The 18,716-nt window shown below is 42.3% G+C and overlaps 1 protein-coding gene across 1 annotated transcript in view; it reads left to right on the top strand.

The window, feature by feature from the left end:
- Positions 1-18,716, top strand: part of GIMAP8 (GTPase, IMAP family member 8) — a 49,252-nt gene that overhangs the window by 8,742 nt on the left and 21,794 nt on the right. Inside the window, exon 2 of the mRNA XM_011966623.1 lies at positions 15,022-15,685. Within this exon, the coding sequence (XP_011822013.1) occupies positions 15,050-15,685 (636 nt within the window). The 5' untranslated portion in view covers positions 15,022-15,049. The remainder of the gene's footprint in view (positions 1-15,021; positions 15,686-18,716) is intronic.

The raw sequence follows: 18,716 nt of genomic DNA, 5'->3' as shown, positions 1-18,716 counted from the left end.
TCCTGGACTTTTTTTGGTTGGTAGGCTATTAATTATTGCCTCAATTTCAGAGCCTGCTATTGGTCTATTCAGGGATTCAACTTCTTCCTGGTTTAGTAAAAACAGAATTTTTAAAGAAAAAAATGCACAATGCGCTGAGACCAGCTCGGTCGTGGAGACCCCAACCCAGTGGTGCGAGAGGAATGAAGACACAGACACAGAAATAGAGTGCAGAGTGGGATCAGGGGGCTGGCGGCCTTCACAGCTGAGAGTCTCAAACAGTGTTTCACCCACCTATTTATTGACAGTAAGCCCATCATTTCTGCAGTTTATAGATTAACTAAAAGTATTCTTTACGGAGAACAAAGGGACAGGTTCTGGCTTGTTATCTGCAGCAGGAACATGTCCTTAAGGCACAGATCACTCATGCCATTGTTTGTGGTTTAAGAATGCCTTGATTTTCTGCCCTGGGTGGGCCAGGTGTTCCTTGCCCTCATTCTGGTAAACCAGCAATCTCCAGCATGTGTGTCATAGCCATCATGAGCATGTCACAGTGCTGCAGAGATCTTGTTTATGGCCAGTTTCTCATGGCCTATTTATGGCTAGGCTTGGGGCCTGTTCCCAGCAATAATGCTTAAATTATGAAACAAAGGGTTGATAAGAGTAGATTAAAATTTAGTGTTTTTGTGTGTATGACAAAAGACATATTTAGAAACCTAAAAATAGGCCACAGACTGTGAAAAGATCTATGAAATGTGTAGAATCAACAAAGGTTTAGTAACCAGAACATATACATCATTTCTACAAATCAATAAATTATACAAATACCCATAGGGACAAATGGGAAAATAATATTAACTAAAAATTCACAGAAGGGCCAGCCCAAATAGCCAACAAGCACATGAAAAAATGTAAAATGTAAATCCTGACAGCTGAAAACATTTGTGAAATACTGTTTTACCCCTATCAGATTGGTAAGATCTTGAAGGTCTGATGAGATTAAGGTCTGAAGAGATGCAGACACCCTGAGGCCCAAGTTCCAGCAAGTCCCACAGGCTCTACCTTGCTCGTGGGCAGTTCTTTGAGTTGCACTCGGCCACTCTCCACTCCAGCTGCACTGCCTTCCTTGCTCCTTCCCCAACAGGCCCTGGCCTTTGAACTTGCTGCTCTCTCTGCCTGCAACACTCTTTCCTCAGAGAGCCACATGCCTGGTTCCTTCAACTCCTCACCACTTCTGTCTTGCTCAGATGTAAGGCACTGAGCACTTTAGCACATTTCCCATGTGTGTTAGCCAGGGTTCTCTAGAGAAACAGAATGAATGGGGTGTGTGTGTGTGTGTGTGTGTGTGTGTGTAAGATATTTATTTGAGGAATTGGCCTACATGATTGTGGAGACTTGGTGAGACCAAAATCTGATGGGGGAGGCTGGTAGGCTGGAGACTCAGGAAAGAATTGCTGTTTAGGTCCAAAGGCAGCCTGCTGTAGAACCAGGAAGAGCCAATGTGGCAGATGAAGTCCAAAGGCCATCTGCTAAATGATTCCTTCTTGCTTGGGGCAGGTAAGCCTTTTATTCTAATCAGGTCTTCAACTGATTGGATGAGGCCCACCCCCACTAGTGAGGGCAATCTGCTTTACCCAGAGTCCACTGATTTTTAATGTAAATCTTATCCCAAAACACCCTCACAGAAACATTCGGAATAATGTTTGACTAACTATCTAGGCTCCATAACCCAGACGAATTGACTCATAAAATTAACCAGCACACGTCCTTACCTTATCCACCTGGAATCCATACACTTCTCCTTAAACTACACTTAATCTCCCAATTAAAGACAATAACAAGGTCATAAATCCATCTAACAGGATACAACTGTCCTGCATACAACTGATATGCACTAATTCCTTCTCCAGAAAAAGAAATAAAGTTCTTTTATCCTTCTCTTTGATATCCTATAACTTAAGTACTATGATGTAAAGTTAACCATACTTAAATATTATAATGTAAAATCAATACGTCTTATGTTACATGTTAAAGAGATAAGAGAGGGAAGAAAACAAATATATTTGACACACATACATTCATTACAAAATAAGGAGGAAATACTCACAAGAATTATAATCCTCATTCCTGTAACTGGTCATGTGGTCATAACTGGTTTTGATAATTACCTCCTTTTCCCACCCATGCTGTTTTCCTTTTATCATCATCAGTGAGCTCAGCTGGTTGTGGTTTTTTATCTGGGGAGGTGGAGGCTGACCCAGACCTTTATTCCTTAGAAATCTGAGTTATTAGTAGCCCTGCCTAGATTGGGTTGTTGTAATTTTCCATTGACTTTAATCATAGGATGTGGCAATACTAAGAGATGCTCTAAGGGATTTCTTGTATTCCATATTCTTTCTTACCTCCATTGTAGAGTAGTAGTCCAATTTCCCCTTGGTAGTAAGGATCAATCACCCCCCCAATACCAAAACTCCCTTCTTGGCCTGTTGATTTAGAGGAATGAGGAGCCCAAAGTGGCCAGGTGGCATTCTTAACTTCCAGTTCAATGGAGTCATTGTGGTATCTCCAAGTGGAAGCATTTCTTCTTTTGGAACTAAGACCTTTAGGCCAGCATAAAGACTTGAGGATGGGGAGCAAAAATGTTACTAGTGGGTCACTAGGAGTAATAGCAAGTGGTACCACTCCCGTTTCTACCCCTTGATTCCTGGACCCATGAATCTTGGCTATGGGAGAAATAGCATCATATATTGGATGCTGATTCAGAGCATGTAGAGCCTCCTGGAGAACCTTGCCCCAGTCCTACAAGGTGGTATTGTCATGTAACTGGTGCTATAACTGAATCTTCGGAAGGCCATTCCACTTTTCTATCAATTCAGCTCCTTCAGGATGGCAGGGAACGTGGTAAGACCAGTGAATTCCATGAACATGGGCTCATTGCCTCACTTTATTTGCTGTGAAGTGAGTTCCTTGGAGTGAGTTCCTGTGAAGTAAGCCTGTATGGGAAACTGTAACAATAGGTGGAGTTTTATGTAAGCCCAAGGATGATAGTTTTGGCAAAAGCATTGTATGCAGGGAAGGCAAATCCATATTCAGAGTAAGTGTCTATTTTGATAAGAACAAAACACTCCCTCTTTCATGTTTGAAGTGGTCCAATGAAATCAATCTGCCATAGGTAGCTTGCTGATAACCCTGGGGAATGGTGCCATATCAGGGATTTGGTGTTAGCCTCTGCTGTTAGTAGATTGGGTACTCAGTGGTGGCCATAGCCAGATTGGCCTTAGTGAATGGAAGACCATGTTGCTGGGCCCATGTATAATCTTCACCTCTGCCAGCATGGCCACTTTGTTTATGAGCATATTGGATGATGTCAGGGGTGGCTGGGGGAAGAGGCTGACTGGTATCCACAGAATGGGTCATTTTATCAATTTGATGATTATTTTAATAAAATCTTCCTCTGCTGAAATCACCCTTTGGTAAGCATTCATATGGGACTAAATGTCTTCATGTTTTCTTCATGTTTTTCACTCATTCCAAGAGGTCTATCCACATACTTCTTCCCCAGACTTTCTTGTTACCAATTTTCTAATCATGTTTCTTCAAGGTCCCTGACCATCCAGCCAAACCATTGGCCACAGTCCATGAATTGGTATATAATTTTATCTTGCCATATCTCCTTTCAAACAGAATGAACAACCAGGTACACTGCTTAAAGTTCTGCCCATTGGGAGGATTTTCCTTGACTACTGTCCTTCAGAAATGTCCCAGATTGGTACTATAGTGATGAAGCTGTCCACTTTGGGTAGTGCCTGCATATTGTGCAGAACTATCTGTAAACTAGCTCGGAATTTTCTCTTCCTCTGTCAATTCATTGTAGGAAACTCCCCTATGAGGTCGTGAGTGCAGATTGGGAGAGATAAGGCAGTATAGCACGAGTAGGGATCATGGGCAGTTGGGCTACTTTTTCATGTAACTTGTGCCTTTAGGGCCTAGTTAGGTCCAGTCTCATATATACCACTTCCAGCTGATGATGGAGTCCTTCTGTGCACACCCAACTTTACTATATACTCAGGCTGCATGCCAACTTGGTGGCCCATGGTTAAGTGTTCAGTGTCTACTAAGGCCCAGTGGCAGGCCAAAAGTTGTTTCCCAAAAGGTGACTAGTTATTCATAGACGATAACAGGGCCTTGCTCCAAAATCTTTAGGGTTTATACTGTGAGTTATCTATAAGGGCCTGCCAAAGGCTCCACACAATAGCCCATATTGGCTACTGATACCTTAAGCACCATTGGAGCTAATAAATTATATGCTCAAATCATATCAGGATAATGCTGACATAACAGATGGTCTAGCTTGGAGAATTCTCCATGTGTTGATAAGAAGAAAGTGCGTTGGAGGAAATGTTCTGTAAACATCTGTTGAGTCCACATGATCTGTAGTGTAGATTAAGTCCTATGTTTCTTTGTTAATTTCCTATCTAGATTATCTGTCCAATGTTGAAACTGGGGTATTGAAGTCTCTACCTATTATTGTATTGGGGTCTATCTTTCTCTGTAGCCCTAACAATATTTGCTTGACATTTCTGTATTAGGTGCACAAATATAGTCATTATACTCTCTTGCTCAATTGATCTATCATAATATAATCTTCCTTGTGTCTTTATGTTTTTGATTTAAAGTCTGTTTTGTCTGATTTAAGTATAGCTACTCCTGCATGTTTTTGGTTTCTGTTTGGGTGGGATATCTTTTTTTTTAATCCCTTCACCCTCATTCTATGTGTTTTACAGAGGAAGTGAATTTCTTGTAAGCAGCATATAGTTAGGTCTTGTTTTATATTCCATTCAGCCAGTCTATACCTTTAAATTGGTGAATATAAACCATTTACATTTAAGGTTGTTACTGATAGATGAACTTACTCCTGTCATTTTGTTGTTTTTGGATTGTTTTATATATCCATCGTGTCTCACGTGTCTATGTGAAGACAGTCCATGAACAGGCTTTGTGTGAGCAACAAGGCTGTTTATTTCACCCGGGTAAAGGTGGGCTGAGTCCAAAAAAGGAGTCAGCAAACGATGGTGGGATTATCATTAGTTCTTATAGGTTTTGGGATAGGTGGTGGAGTTAGGAGCAACGTTTTATGGCCAAGGCGTGGATCTCACAATGTACATTCTCAAGGGTGGGGAGAATTACAAAGAACCTTCTTAAGGGTGGGGAAAACTATAAAGAAACTTCTTAAGGTTGGGGGAGATTACAAAGTACATTGATCAGTTAGGGTGAGGCAGAAATAAATCACAATGGGGAAATGTCATCAGTTAAGGCTATTTTCACTTCTTTTGTGGATCTTCAGTTACTTCAGGCCATCTGGATGTATACGTGCAGGTCACAGGGGATATGATGGCTTAGCTTGGGCTCAGAGGCCTGATATACCTGCCTTTTTATATTAATAAGAAAAATAACATAAAATGGTATTGAAGTGTTGGGGCAGCAAAAATTTTTTGGAGTGGTATGGAGAGATAATGGGCGACATTTCTCAGGGCTGTTTCGAGCGGGATTAGGGGTGATGTAGGAACCTAGAGTGGGAGAGATTAAGCTGAAGGAAGATTTTGTGGTAAGGGGTGATATTGTGGGGTTGTTAGAAGAATCATTTGTCATATAGAATGATTGGTGATGGCCTGGATATGGTTTTGGATGAATCGAGAAACTAAATGGAAGACACAAGGTCCAAATAAGAGAAGGAGAAAAACAGGTATTAAAGGACTAAGAGTTGGGAGGACTCAGGACATCCAATTACAGAGTGCCCAAGGGGGTTCAGCATAATTACTTGCTTGTTTAGTGAGTTTTTGGGCTCTATCCTTGTCAGAGTCCTCCTTTCTAAGTATGAGGCTGAGCTTGGTGAAGAGTGTTTTTAAAAGACCATTAGTTCATTCTACCTTTCCTGAAGATTGAGGACGGTAAGGAGTATGAAGATTCCACTGAATACCAAGAGCCTGAAAAACTGCTTGGGTGATTTGACTAATAAAGGCCAGTCTGTTATCAGACTGTATAGAGGTGGGAAGTCCAAACCAAGGAATTATGTCTGACAGAGGGGAAAAAATGACCGTGGGGCCTTTTCAGACCCTGTGGGAAAGGCCTCTACCCATCCAGTGAAAGTGTCTACCTAGACCAAGAGGTATTTTAGTTTCCTGACTTGAAGCATGTGAGTAAAGTCAATTTGCCAGTCCTGGGTGGGGGCAAATCCCCGAGCTTGATGTGTAGGGAAGGGAGAGGGCCTGAACAATCCCTGAGGAGTAGTAGAATAGCAGATGGAACACTGAGAAGTGATTTCCTTGAGGATAGATTTCCATGGTAGAAAGGAAATAAGAGGTTCTAAGAGGCAGGCTTGTAATGTACATGGAAGAGGTTTTGAAATGACGACAGAATAGAATGGGCCTGTGAGGCTGGAAGTTGATTATTTTCCTTGGTCCAAGAACCATTTGCCTTATGTGGGAAGAGATTGATAGGTGGAAGTTTCAGTGGGAGAGTAGGTGGGAGTGACCCATGAGAAGGAGAAAAACTGCCATAAGGGATAAAAGATGGAACATTAGCTGCTTCTTTAGCCACCTTATCAGCATAAGCATTGCCCTGAGTGATGGGATCTAATGCCTTTTGATGGCCCTTGCAGTGAATGACTACAACTTCCTTTAGAAGTAAAGTGGCCTTGAGAAGAGTTTTTATTAAAGAGGCATTAATGATGGAGGACCCTTGTGTAGTGAGGAAACCTCTTTCTGCCCATATAACAGCATGGTGGTGCAGGATATGGAAGGCATATTTAGAGTCAGTATAAATATTGATGCGTAGTCCTTTTGCAAGAGTGAGGGCTTGAGTTAAGGCAATGAGTTTGGCTTGCTGAGAGGTAGTGGGTTGAGGGGCAGAGCAGTAGCCTCAATGATAGGTGTGCAAGATACTATAGCATAGCCTGCCTTTGCTGGTGAATGGCAATTAGGCCTAGTGGAACTGCCATCAATAAACCAAGTATGATCAGGGTGAGGAACAGGAAAGGAGGAAATATGGTGAAATCGAGTGAATGCCAGGTGGATTAGAGAGATACAGTCATGGGGGTGGAAGCCAGCCTAAAACAGTAAGGTCAAGTTTTTTGGACAGAAAGGCTACAGGGTGTGGTCCTGACTCTTGTGTAAGAATTTTGACCACACAGCCCTGCACTTTGGCTGTGTGTAATGAAAAAGTTGGGATGAGTTAGGGAGAGTTAGTGTGGGAGCAGCTTTAGGGCTGTTTTTTAAGGAATGGAAAGGGGAGTGGGGAAAGGATTTAGGATTTATGGGGTCAGCTAGGTTTGCTTTTGTGAGTTTACATAATGGTTTAGTCAGGATGGTAAAACTAGGTATCCAAAGGCGGAAGTACCTAACCATGCCTAGGAAGGAAAGGAGTCATTATTTTGTAGAAGGGGTTGGGGTTTGGGAGATTAGCTGGACACGATCAGCAGGGAGAGCACATGTGTTTTCATGAAGAATTATGCTGAGATAGGTAGCAGAAGAGGAAGAAATTTGGGCTTGACTGAAGTAATGGGGGCTATCCACAAAGCCTTGCTGCAGTGCAGCCTAGGTAAGTTGCTGAGCCTGATGGGTGTCAGGGTCAGTCCAAGTGAAAGAGAAGAGAGGCTGGGATGAAGGATACAAAGGAATAGTAAAGAAAGTATGTTTGAGATCCAGAACAGAATAATGGGTCGTGGAGGGGTTGTGGAGGGAGGTATTGAGGATAGGAAAGTATATGGGTTTGGCACTTTGGGGTGGATAGGCAAGGCAATTTGGTTGATAAGGCGCAGATCCTGAACTAACTTGTAAGATTTGTCTGGTTTTTGTACAGGTAAAATGGGGGAATTGTAAGAGTTTATAGGCTTTAAAAGGCCATGCTGTAACAGGTGAGTCATAACAGGCTTTAATCCTTTTAAAGCCTGCTGTGGGATGGGATATTGGCATTGAGTCAGGTAAGGGTGATTAAGTTTTACTGAGATAGTAATGGGCATGTGATCAGTTGCCAGGGAGGGAGTAGAGGTGTCCTATACTTGTGGATTATGGTGTGGGGATAGGAGAGGAAGATGCGAAGGAGGCTTTGAACTGGGGAAAAGGGTGGCAATGAGATGTGGCTGTAGCCTAGGAATAGTCAGGGAAGCAGATAATTTAGTTAAAATGCCTCGACCTAATAAGGGAACTGGGCAGGTGAGGATAACTAAAAAGGAGTGCTTAAAAGACTATTGTCCAAGTTGGCACCAGAGTTGGGAGTTTTAAGAGGTTTAGAAGCCTGGCCATCAACACCCACAACAGTTATGGAGGCAAGGGAAACAGGCCTTTGAAAAGAGGTAATGTGGAGTGGGTAGCCCCCATATTGATTAAGAAGGGGATGGACTTACCTTCCACTCTAAGAGTTACCTGAAGCTTGGCATCTGTGATGGTCCAGGGGGCTTCCAAGGTGATCAGGCAGTGTCAGTCTTCAGCTACTAAGCCAAGGAGATTTGGGAAGGAGTCAGCCAAGGAACATTGGGTTTGGGCTCCAGGGGTTTAGGAGCAGTGGCGATGTGAGTTGGACAGTCAGACCTCCAGTGGGGTCCTGCACAGACAAGGGATGGCTTAGGAGGAATCCCAGGCTGTGGGCATTCTGAGGCCCAGTGACCAGGCTTTTGGCATGTGAAGCAAAGTCCATGAGAATGTTTTGAAGGAGCCCCTGGGAGCTGTGGCTTGGATGTTTTGAAGTTTTTGTATGCTAGAGACGTGGTTGTGGGTTGTCTTACAGCGGAGGCAAGTAGCTGTAACTCAGAAATACATTGCTACTTGGCTGCCTCTACTCCATTATTATACACCTTGAAGGCAAGGTTAATTAGGTCCTATTGTGGGGTTTGAGGGCTGGAATCTAATTTTTGGAGCTTTTTCTAATGTAAGGAGTGGATTGGGTAATAAAATGCATATTGAGAATAAGACGGCCTTCCTCTGGGTTATAGGGCAGTAAAGCATCTAAGAGTTGTTGCCAAATGGGCAATGAACTGGGCTGGGTTTTTATATTTGATGAAAAAGAGCCTAAATGCTAACTGATTTGGGAGAGGTTGGATAAAGAAAAAAGGAGCATTAGCTTTGACTATGCCTTTAGCTCCAGCCACCTCTTGAAGAGTAAATTGTTGGGCAGGTGGGGGAGGGCTAGTTGCGGAACGAAACTGTAAGCCAGACTGGGTGTGAGGAGGGGAGGTGATAGAAGGATTATATGGTGGGGGAGCAGAGGCTGAGGAAGAATTGGGACTTGGCTTGGCCTGGCAAGGAGCAGCCTGGGGAGAAGGGGAGAGGTCAGATGAATCCATAGAAAAGAAGGATTCAAAGGACTCAGAACTGGGGTGGAGACTGAAGGAACAGACAGGAGAGAAAGAAGAAAGATTTGGGATGAGTCACATTGGGAGCAGAGATTAGGGAGGGACCAATGTGTAAAAGAATGCCTGGACGTCAGGCACCTCAGACCATTTGCCCATTTTTTGACAAAAATTATCTAGGTCTTATAGGATGGAGAAATCAAAAGTGCCATTTTTTGGCCATTTAGAACCATTGTCAAGTCTGTATTGGAGTCAAGCAGTGTTGCAGAAGAAAATGAGATGCTTAGATTTTAGGTCAGGCGAAACTTGAAGAGATTTTAAATTCTTGAGAACACAGGCTAAGGGAGAAGAAGAGGGAATGGAGGGTGGAAGGTTGCCCATAGTGAAGGAGGTAAGTTTAAAGAGAAAAGTAGAGACTAGGAGAAGGGGGTGGGGAGCAGCCAAAGCAGGTATCTGTGCAATTGACTTGCCACTAAGGGAATGTGGCTGAATGACCAAAGCAGGTGTCCCCTTGGTGATCAGACACCCATGGAGTGTGGGTGAATAATCAGGCAGGCATCCTCGCAGTGATTAAACACCGAGGGAAGACTGTCTTCCTGAGTCCATGACTGGCGCTGGAGTTTTGGGTCCATGGATAAAATGTGTCTCCTTTCTCTCTACTAGAGAGGAAAAAGAACTGGAATTGGAAGGACAGGGAGATTGAAGGGTAGCGAGAGAGGCTGGAGAAGAGAGTGAAAAGACTGCATACCTGATTTGAAATTGGTGAGATGTTCCTTGGGTGGTTGGTCTGAGGACCTGAGGTCGTAGGTGGATCTCTTCACGGAGTGAGGATGAGGACAGAGGACTGGTCTCCTGAAGGAGTCCCTCTGACCCAGGTCTTCATCACCAAATGTCTCATGCGTCCATGTGAAGAGAGTCCACCAACAGGCTTTGTATGAGCAACAAGGCTGTTTATTTCACCTGGGTGCAGGCAGACTGAGTCTGAAAAAGGGGTCAGCAAAGGGTGGTGGGATTATCATTAGTTCTTATAGGTTTTGGGATAGGCAGTGGAGTTAGGAGCAATTTTTTGCAGGCAGGGATGGATCTCACAATGTACATTCTCAAGGGTGGGGAGAATTACAAAGAACCTTCTTAAGGGTGGGGGAGACTATAAGGAAACTTATTAAGGGTGGGGGAGATTACAAAGTACATTGATCAGTTATGGTGGAGCAGAAACAAATCACAATGGTGGAATGTCATCAGTTAAGGCTATTTTCACTTCTTTTGTGGATCTTCAGTTACTTCAGGCCATCTGGATGTATATGTGCAGGTAACAGGGGACATGATGGCTTAGCTTGGGCTCAGAGGCCTGACACATTGTTCCTTTATTTTACTCTTATTGTTTATCCTTGAAATTTGGTGGTTTTCTATAGTAATAACATTTGATTCCTTTCTTGTTCTCATTTGTATATCTGCTCTACCAATGAGTTTTACACTTTGTGCATTTTCATGGGGGTAGATACTGTCCTTTCACTTTCAGAAGTAGGACTCCATTAAGCATTTCTTATAGGGTTGGTCCAGTGGTAACAGATTACCTTAGTTTTGGCTTGTATGGGAAAGGCTTTATTTCTCCCTCATTTCTGAAGGATAGTGTTGCTGGGTATAGTATTCTTGGCCAAAAAATTTTTTTTCCAGCACTTTGAATATATCATCCCATTCTCTCCCGACCTGCAAGGTTTCTGCTAATAAAACATGATGTTAGTCTGATGGAGATTCCCTTAAATGTGACTTGACACTTTTCTCTTGCTGTTTTTAGAATTCTCTCTTTGTCTTTGACTTTTGACAATTTGACTACAATATGCTTCAGAGAAGATGTTTTTGGATTGAAACTATTTGAGAATCTTAAGTTTCCTGTATCTGAATGTCTGTATCTCTCACAATACTTTGGAAGTTTCCAGCTATTATTTATTACATAGATTTTCTATGACTTTTCCCATCTTGTCTCTTTCTGGGCCTCTCAAAATTCAAGTATTTGTTTACTTTATGGTGTCCCATGTGTCATATAGGCTTTCTTTATTCTTAAAAGAGTTTTTTTTTCAGACTGAATTATTTTAAAAGACCTGCCTTAAAGTTCAGAAATTCTTTCTTCTGCTTGATCTAGTCTCTTTTTGAAGCTCTTGGTTATATATTTTGTTCATTGAATTATTCAGGTCCAGGATTTCCATTTGGTTCTTCTCTTTTTTTAAAAAATAGTATCTATGTCTTTATTGAATTTCTCATTCAGATCATGAATTTTTTTTTTCTGATTTTTTTGTATTGTCAGTCTGTGTTCTCTTTTATATTGTTGATGTTCCTTAAGATCATTATTTTGAATTCCTCTTCAAGCATTCCAAGATTTTCTTTTCTTTGGGATCTGTTACTAGAGAATTACTGCGTTCCTTTGGAGGTATTATGTTCCCTTGCTTTTTAATGTTTCTTGAGTTTTTGCAGTCTGTGCATCTGGTGTAACAGTTGCTTCTTTCAATTTTATGCATTGGCTTTCATAGGGAGAGACTTTTTTCTGTACATGTATCTCTGGTGTTGATTGGGTAGGGTGCTTTGGCTTTGATTTTGGGTAGGTGCAGGAATGTAGTCTTCATATGATTTCTCTGACTGTAATCAATGTCAGTGATGTCTGCAAGTTCCTCAGTGGTTTAGCCTGTGGTTGTTAGTGAAGGCTGTGGTAAGGTTTTCCTGGGGACAGAGATACCAAGTGGGCTCACCCTTGGACCCTGGATGATGCACATGGGCACCAGTATTGGTGGCTATGGGCTATGTGGGTCAGTAGTCAGTCCTCTGGGTGGCATATACAAACACTGATAGTGGCAGGTGGAGGACCCACGTAGGCCAGTATTGGGGCTCTCAGGTGGTGTGTGTTGGCCACAGCAGCAGATTTGGTGGGTCAGTCCTTTGGCCCCTGGATGATGTATGTGGCACTAGCAGTGCCAGTAGCAGTGGTGGGCCAGCCCTTAGAGCCCCAAGTGGCATGCATGGGCCATGGTGGTGACAGTAGTGGGCTGGGCTGACTGGAACCTGGGCCCCTGGGCAGTGTGTATGGGTATCGGTGGCAGCTGTGATAGGCAGGGTAAAGTAAATTATTTTACTACTACTTGTTATTTTCAATATTTGGAGTAATTTCTAGGGTAAACTTTCCTCATACAGAGTTTATATTAGCTTCAGATGGACACATACATATAAGTATGATAACATGGAAAAAAACCTAAAATGCTCATTGACATGTAATAAAAACAGTACGAATTGATATGATTCTTTGCAGATGGCAGATCACTTTCCAATCATCATTTTGTTTATTTTCCAACTTACTTTAAGGAATATGTTATTCTTATTTAATGAAAATATATTTTATGAGAGAAGTTATTGCTAGATGATGCAAATATATGTGTGTATGAGGAAATTATGGGCTGGACATGGTGGCTCATGTCTGTAATCCCAACACACACTTTGTGAGGCCAAAGCTGGAGGATTGCTTGAGGTCAGGAGTTTGAGACCCACCTGGGCAACATAGGGAGACCCTATCTCTACAAAAGATTTTAAAAAAGTAGTTAGGCATGGTGGTGTGTGCGTGTAGTTCTAGATAATCTGGAGGTTGAGGCAGGAGATGACTTGAACCCAGAAGGTTGATGATACAGTGAGCTGTGATCCCACCACTACATAACAGCCTGGGCAACAGAGACAGACCTTGTCTCTAAAACAGAAAAAAAAAGAAAAGACATTATATGCATATTTTAACAAATGCTACTTATGTATGATGGAGCCATAGATGGAGCCAGATTTTTTTCTTTAAAATTTTCAGAATATACCAAATTCTGTAGAATAAACACCAAACTTCATAATCAGAAAAATACAAAAAATGAAGAGGTTATGGTGCAGAGTGATCAGATAATGAGTATAAGCACATTGTGAACTGGCAGCTAAGGGATCTTTGCTCTCTGCTGGAGCAGTTTTTATGGAGTGGTACCAATCTGTCCCCAGTGACTGACTCCTCCCTGGGCTCCCACAACATTGTCCTCATGTGTGTCACATTCTTCTTATCTGCTTGCTGCATCTCTGAGTTTTATTTGTTGTTGTTCAGTCTTTTCATACAAGTGCAAAAAGGATGCTGGAGCAGGCTTGGTGGGAAGAGGAAGGAGCCCATCAAGGGGCAGAGACACTGCCCAAGGGTGTGAAATAACATGAAGAACTTTCTGACTTCACCATGGACCCTGGAGGGGTGGCCATCCAAGAGGGTGCTGTACGAAGGTTTCATAGGGAGAGTCACTCTCTTGTAGATCTGCATAGGTAAACCCTCACAGGGGAGGGCATTATGGCCAGGTTTGCAGTCTTGGAAACTAAGTTTTTAAGGAGAGGAACACGGGATCGCTGGTGTAACCCTGTGTGGGAATCACAGCTAATTGCTGATGTGCCCTAAAGGGAAAACCTGTGATTATGGTAGAGGGGAGTTGTTTCCTCGCAGCAGCAGTTTTGCCATGCATTTCCAGGCCTCACTTGATTTCAGGTCAGTGACTCTTGGGCAATCCAGAAGAAATTGTGCAAGGCAGGATGATTGAACAGTTACAGCAAATCAGCTCAAAACATATGTCAAACAAGGTGGGGCCTGAATAAATAAATACAGATGAATAGTTCACTTGACTGGAGCATACAGTGTGTTGAGGAGAGAGGCTACAAGTAGAGCTGAATCTGTGGGCTGGAAACAGACGCAAAGAGCTTGGCACATTAGCTCAAGGGTTTTGGACTTGACTTGCCTGGCAGGTGGAAGCCTTTGCAGGGAGAAAATTAAATCTAAGCAGCACTATCTATATACTGAAATAGTACCACTTTGCATTTAGGTAATATGTAGAAACTTGCAAGGTACTTTCTCATGTGTCATCTCATTTGAGTTTTATAAAAATATCCTTGAAGTAGGTGATATCACTTCTATCTTATGGATTAGGACACTGAGTCTCAGAATGGTTAAGTGTCCTCTACAGATCAGCTAATGGGTGCAGAGCAGAAGGTGAACCAGGTCAGAGTTCAAGACCATGGTCATACCCACCACATCATGCTTCTCTGTTAACTTCACCTGGCACTGGGTGCATCATGAGTCCCACAGACGAAGTTTTCTAGTTTGTCTTCTGTGACAGTACTTTCAGAGTATCATGTATACCATACATTATATTTGCTTGTATGCTCTAGACATTTCTACTTCATTGCATTTTATAGGGCAACACTTCCCAAACTTGGCTACTCATTAGAATTACTGTGACATTTGATGAATACAGATTTCTAAGCTCCATCCTTTGAGATTCTGATTTAATAGGTCTAGGTTGGGTCCCAGAGATCTGTATGTTTTAAACATCTGACCATTACTATTAATTATGAGATTTCCTTCAACTTTGAAACATGCTTGTTTACTATGGTTTCTGACATATCTGGCTCCTTGTGGCTCCCAATGGTAAAAAAAAATTCAAGGAACTAAAAGAGGTCTCTAGGTTTGTCTGAGAGATGGAACAGGAAGATCCTGGGAAAGCGTTTCTTGTTCTAATCTAGTCTGGGTCTAGCCCTTCAGTAGCTCAAATTCATTGGCGGCAATTTGAGTCAAAAAGAGAATGTCTTTTCTTGCTGTTCTCCTGTCCACTCTGTGTGGGAGTTGAACATTAATGTGTTGCTTTCTGTCCCAACAGAACCAGCGGGAGCCTGTGTCAGGAAAGCATGTCGGAGCAGAGCTGCCAGATGTCCGAATTGCGGCTCCTCCTCCTAGGGAAATGCCGCTCGGGAAAAAGTGCCACAGGAAATGCCATTCTGGGCAAAGATGTGTTCAAGTCCAAGTTCAGTGATCAGATAGTGACCAAAATTTGTCAGAGAGAGAGTCAGGTCCTGAGAGAAAGGAAGATTGTGGTCATTGACACCCCTGACCTTTTCTCCTCAATAGCTTGTGCTGAAGACAAGCAACGCAACATCCAACGCTGCTTGGAGCTCTCTGCCCCCAGCCTCCATGCTCTGCTCTTGGTAATTGCCATCGGCCATTTCACAAGGGAGGATGAGGAAACAGTCACGGGCATCCAACAAGTGTTTGGAGCTGAAGCCAGGAGGCACATCATTATTGTCTTCACCCGGAAGGATGATTTGGGGGATGACTTGCTGCAAGATTTCATTGAAAACAACAAATCTCTCAAGCAGTTGGTTCAAGACTGTGAGGGCCGATACTGCATTTTCAACAACAAGGCTGATAGTAAGGATGAGCGGATCACCCAGGTGTCCGATCTCCTTTGTAAGGTTGAGTGTTTGGTGAATATGAACGGAGGACCCTATCGTGTGAACTTCAAAACTGAAGGCAGCAGGTTTCAAGTAAGAATTTTGTTAATATCTTGAAAGATTTCTATGTTGCTGAATCTAGTGGGATGAAAATGGGTACAAATAAATGAAATATTGCATTGTGTGACAGAACATGGGTTTTGTTTAATAAGGTATTTATACATAATTTGCAGGATTAAGAGGTATCAGACTGTAGGGTACTTTAAGTATCAGCCTGAGGACTTTAGGCTTTGTTAGCAAATTAATGGACAAATTTAAGCCTTTATCTTACTTGTTCCTTCATATTATTCAACACAATGATTTGTTAGACTCTCTCTTCCCCTGACTTCAATATAATTGCCCTCTCCTTGTTTGTTTGTTTGTTTGTTTTTCCCTCTTTTTCTGGCTATTCCAAAGATCGCTGAGTCCTTCTCTTATCTCTGACCTCTAACAATGAACATCCTCAGGGCTTGGTTCTGGCCTTCCTCAATTCTTTGTACTCTCTCCTCAGATGATCCCACACTTTTATGGCATTGAACTTCATCTACTACTAACGGTTTTCAAATGAGTAGTAACTCTAGTCCAAATCTGTCCTCTGAGTTCTTCTTCCTTCACACAATTGCTGCTGGAGATCTCCACTTGTCTCTCTTATACTTTCTCACACTTAACATGTCCACATTTTTTATTTTCTCTCTTAAATCTATAAGATTTCTCCTTCATACTTCAGAAAAGGGCTGTGATGTTCACCATGCTCTTTGTACTCACACACCCCAATGTCAGCTCTGCTACCCTGGTAGCTCTCCTTGGAGAGCCAAGAAATCATCAGGTCTTGCGGGATCAATATACCCAGAATCCACCTGCTTCTCTCCATCCCACTCCCACCACCTGGTCCAAGCCTACATCATTTCTTGCCTATACTATTTTAACGTAATTATTTTCTCCTCATATATTCTTGGGCTTTATCCCACAATCCATCTCACACATTACAGCCAGGGTGAGATTTTATTTAAGCTTTTGACGTGAAAGGAAAATGTATTTGGAACTAAGGAAGACACAAAAATGCAGTCTTGTGCCTTAGAGGTGCTTACACTTCAACTGGAGTGGCTGATGCAGAAGAAACAAAGCGCTCCCGGCTGAGTGTGAGGGGGATGCTAGCACAGAGGATTCGGCAAGGGGAAGCCCCAGAGGGTGTACAGCAGGCACATGCTGAGCCCGGGGGACGTTCAGGTCAGAGAGAGACTGTTCAGAGGGAAGAGTAATAAGCCCAAGCAGCATAGAAATAAGAGGGAAATCATTTACTGAATGCCCATTAAATTCCAGACACAGACATGAATTAATTAAGCCCTCGTGACAACCCTATGGAGAGATGCTCTACACATGAGGAAACCGAGGCTCAAGAGAGCTGACGACACTTGCTCTCTTATCTCCTAACCTGAGTGCTCCCTCCTCTGTGACAATCTGTCTCTTCCTTGAGGGCTGCATGGAACAGGGATGTCAGTAGAGAGAAGAATGGGCATGTAGTAAGTTTCCTACAATGAAACCCTCTTGTTTAACATAGTCCAGTGACTTCCTGCTGATCGTAAGGTAAAGTTCAGAATCCTCAATGTGGCTTGACTCCTTGCCCTGTGCTCTGCTGTCTATGCCTTGGCCCTGCTGGCCTTCCTGTTTTCCCCTGAGTTACACTCACATCCACTCCTGAGTCTCAAGCCTGCGATTCTCTCTGCACTGACTCTTCCTCTCCCCTCTCCCACCCTGTACCAGGTTTCCTTTTATTTCTCCATCTGCATCAGCTAAAAGTCACTTCCTCAGGGAGTCCTCCCTGACCATCCTGGCTCTCAGGCCTTGGAATGAGCCCCACAGTTTCCTTTCCTCATGGCAATGTCACCACCATATCAAGTGATTTCACTGGTTGTCTCCCTACCAACTCCATGAGGGCAGAAGAAATCATAACTGTTTTGTTGACTACAGCATCTTAGTTTTGTCTTCTGTAAAGCAGAGATAATAATCACATGTATGTCAGGAATTGCTCTGAGAATTAAATGAAATGCTTACAAATTTGTTAACAAATGCTTGAAACTTGGTAGGTGTTCAGTAATTATGCTGTTATTATTATGATTATGAAAATGCCTGAGGATTAAATAAATTAAGGAATCATTAAGAACTTTAACAACCCAGAGACTGAGTCAGAGCCATAGTTTGAGGACTCTATGCCCCGGAAATAAAAAAAAAAATTAGTATACATAAAGATAGATGTACAAGAATAGTTAGCACAGCATCATTTGAAACAGTAAAACCAGAAATAACCTGAAGATTGATCAATCAAAAGATGGTTGCATCAGTTATGCATGTCCGTACTATGGAATAAATTTTATCTACTTAAAGAATGATATAGTTCTATCTATATTGACTTTTACTGATGTACAGAATGCATTGTTAAGCGGATTGTAGAACGAATAACTTAATAAGTCTCCATATGTTCATGTATGCTTGTATGTATTTGTATGAACATAGAAAAAGATAGAAGGATATATACCAGTTAACAACTGTTACTTTTCTGGTGGAGTGGGAATGCAAAGATCATTACTTTTTATATTATGGACATTTACCTCATAATGATCTTTTGCATTTAGAGAACATTAAAGAATTTGAACTGGGCTATGTAAGGTTAAAGAAATCTGATAATGACAGCTAAATGGAGAGGATTCAGGGAGAGGGATGGTTGAGGGTATCAATGATATTGGGCAAAGCCAGGCAAGAAAGCAGAGGAAAGGTTTCCTTGGCTGGTATGAAGATTTAACAAAGATAAGGTTAAAACGAAGTCTAGGAAGCTTCTAAGACTAGCAGGTTGATCAAGATTGCATACTGTTTTTTCACCTCCTTTCTTGATTCCACAACAATAAATATTTTGGAACTAAGTATAAGGATTCCCCAGGCAGGAGAAGGGGATGTCAGTTATGTGTTTGGTTCTCTATCCTGTTGTCTCCATTGGCCAGACTTGGGGAAGTGGGGGACGGGATTCCAAATTATATTGGACAATTAACCTCAGGTTAGAAGAAGCTTCCTTTCCATACTGGGAGTAGTGAGG

This window comes from Mandrillus leucophaeus, unplaced genomic scaffold (genome assembly GCF_000951045.1).
Source record: "Mandrillus leucophaeus isolate KB7577 unplaced genomic scaffold, Mleu.le_1.0 Scaffold767, whole genome shotgun sequence".
NCBI lineage: Eukaryota > Metazoa > Chordata > Mammalia > Primates > Cercopithecidae > Mandrillus > Mandrillus leucophaeus.
Note: the sequence above shows the minus strand (reverse complement) of the source record. Positions and strands in the feature narration are given on the sequence as shown.